General features: G+C 43.6%; 1 protein-coding gene across 1 annotated transcript; it reads right to left on the minus strand.

Annotated features, from left to right (window-relative positions):
- Nucleotides 1-157: 157 nt before the first annotated feature.
- On the minus strand, nucleotides 158-2,746 carry LOC104292323 (the record flags this gene model as incomplete). The annotated part of the gene is made up of 1 exon (XM_009891680.1): nucleotides 158-2,746. A coding segment is annotated over one exon (2,589 nt), but the record flags the coding sequence as incomplete, so codon positions are not given.
- Nucleotides 2,747-2,752: the final 6 nt, after the last annotated feature.

Genomic DNA, 2,752 nt, shown 5'->3' on the forward strand with positions numbered 1-2,752 from the left:
TGGACCTGCTCCGAGCGCATTGGCAACAATAGCTCTCTCTCCCTCTCCCTCTCCTCTCTAGAAAGTCGTGTAAAATTACATGCTTCGGTTTGTCGCTAACAATAATCAATTACATGACATGTCCTAACAATAATCAATTACATGACAACTATATAATCTAGGGAGCTATTGTTCTGCCTTGTCCATCGTGGCGTACCCAGGGCATCGAATTGCGTGGGATGCTTCGCTCAACGTTCCTTATCTTGGTTGGATGGTCTATGAAAAGAGACATGTCGTTGAACTGGTTAAAATCCTCTAAATCAGATACACCATCAACTCCTATAGCTTGTTGTTTTCCAGGAAAAACTACATGCTTCGGTTTGTCGGTGCTTTTCTTCTCATTGTTAGAAATGATCTGTTCAGCATAGAAGACCTGTGCAGCACGATTAGCAAGGATCCATGGGTCATCTTTGTAACCTACCTTACTTAGATCAAGAACTCTGACCCCATAGTTGTCTACCGTGACATGTTTGTCTTCAACCCATTGACATCGGAAAACCGAGATCTGAAATGTACCATAGTCTAGTTCCCATATGTCCTCAATAAAGCCAAAATATGTAATAATCTCACCAGTTTCATCATCTATGGCCTCGCATCGAACACCACTGTTTTGTGACATGCTCTTTTTGTCCTTGGACTTGGTACAAAATGTGAATCCACTAATGTCATAGGTTTGCCATGTTGTGACCTGGCGTGATGGTCCAGATGCCAAGCCCTTGATGGTTTGTTCTTCTATTGTTTCTCCACGTGGAATGTCCTTCACCATTAGCCATGTGTTGAACCGCTGCTTATGTTGCTTCATTACCCAATCATCCGTATGCCCAGGATTTTGCTCGCGAAGCTCATTGATGTGTTGTTGGATAAATGGCTCCATTATCGTTAGCTGATGTAGGATGCTCTGATGTGCCTCAAGTACTATATCGTAATCCGGTGGGATGAAAGATTTCCGTCCCATCCTCCCGCTTCCATACAGTCTACCCTCGTGTCGTGACGGAGGCAGACCTATTGCAACCTGGTCTTTTAGGATACTATTGCAGAATGGACCTCCGGACTCAATGGCCTCTTCGGTACAGTACCCCTCTATCATGGATGCCTCGGGACGAGCACGGGTTGATACATAGCCATTCAGTATTGACATGAAACGCTCATACGTCCACATTTCATGCAAGTACATAGGACCCAATGCCTCTATTTGTGGCACCAAGTGCACCACAAGGTGCACCATAATATCAAAGAACGATGGAGGGAAACACATCTCAAACTGTGATATTGTCTCCACTGCGAATTCCTGAAGAGATGCCAACTCATCACGGCCAATTACCTTTTGTGAAATCCTGTTGAAAAAGTAGCACAACCGTGTGATTGCCATCTTTAAAAACAAAGGATTTATAGCCCTGATGGCAATAGGTAGGAATGTAGTCAGCATGACATGGCAATCATGTGAGTTGTAGTTGGTGATTGTCAGGTCTTTCATTGACACAATACTCCGTATGCTAGAGCAGAATCCGGATGGGACTTTCAAATTCTTAAGCCAAACACACATCGCATGTTTCTCATCTACATTGAGATTGTAGCTTGCTGCTGGGAGATGGTACTTCCCATTTTCTTGAAGAACGGGATGTAGTTCCTTTTTTATGCCTAAATTTACCAAGTCCATGCGTGAATTGAGCCCTTCTTTTGTTTTGCCCTTTATGTCTAGCAAGGTGCCAATTATGCTTTCAAACACGTTCTTCTGAACGTGCATACCATCGATCGCATGCCGCACATCTAACTCTTTCCAGTAAGGCAAGTACTCGAAGAAAATAGACTTCTTCTTGAATATAGCCCCCGAAGCTGGTTTGACATCCTTCCTTGTTTTTCCGTCTTTTGTCTTCTTCCCGAAAACAAACTTGATATTCCTGACTATTTCAAAAACTCTATGACCTCTATTGTTACCCGATGGAGCAGTAGAATGTAGTTCACCATTATTGTCGAAGTACTTATCCATCTTTCGCATGCGGTACCTGTGTCCTTCCAATAAAAAGCGTCTGTGCCTCATGTAAACTATCTTCCTAGATGCAGCAAGGGATACGTAAGCAGTTCCATCAATGCATACTGTGCAACCAACCTTTCCCTTAAACTGGCCTGATAATGTGAAGAGAGCAGGGTAATCGTTGATCGTAACAAAAAGAATTGCTCTCAGCGTGAATGAACCTTTACGATACTCATCCAACATTTGAACACCCGTTACCCACAATATTTTCATATCCTCCATTAAGGGCTCTAAAAATACATCCATATCAACTCCAGGTTGTGTAGGTCCAGAAATAAGGATGGTTAGCAAAATGTACTTCCGTTTCTGCATCAACCATGGAGGAAGGTTGTATATGGTGAGGATCACCGGCCATGTGCTATGCTTGCTGCTCCTCTCAGCAAATGGGTTCATTCCATCAGTACTCAGTGCGAACCTAACATTTCTCGGTTCATCGGCAAAGTCTCGGTGGTTGTCATTGAAATCTTGCCACTGCTTCCCATCGGCTGGATGTCGAAGCTTCCCATCGTTTTTGTGCTCATCAGAAGCATGCCAGCTCATAAGTTTGGCATCCTCAGGGTTAGCGAACAAACACCTCAATCGATCGACGACGGGGAGGTACCACATCACCAAAGCAGGAATCTTTTTGAGCGCATAATAGTCTACTTCTTGTTTTTCTTTGCTCGTGGATTTTGAAGTCTT

This window comes from Charadrius vociferus, unplaced genomic scaffold (genome assembly GCF_000708025.1).
Source record: "Charadrius vociferus isolate BGI_N301 unplaced genomic scaffold, ASM70802v2 scaffold3419, whole genome shotgun sequence".
NCBI lineage: Eukaryota > Metazoa > Chordata > Aves > Charadriiformes > Charadriidae > Charadrius > Charadrius vociferus.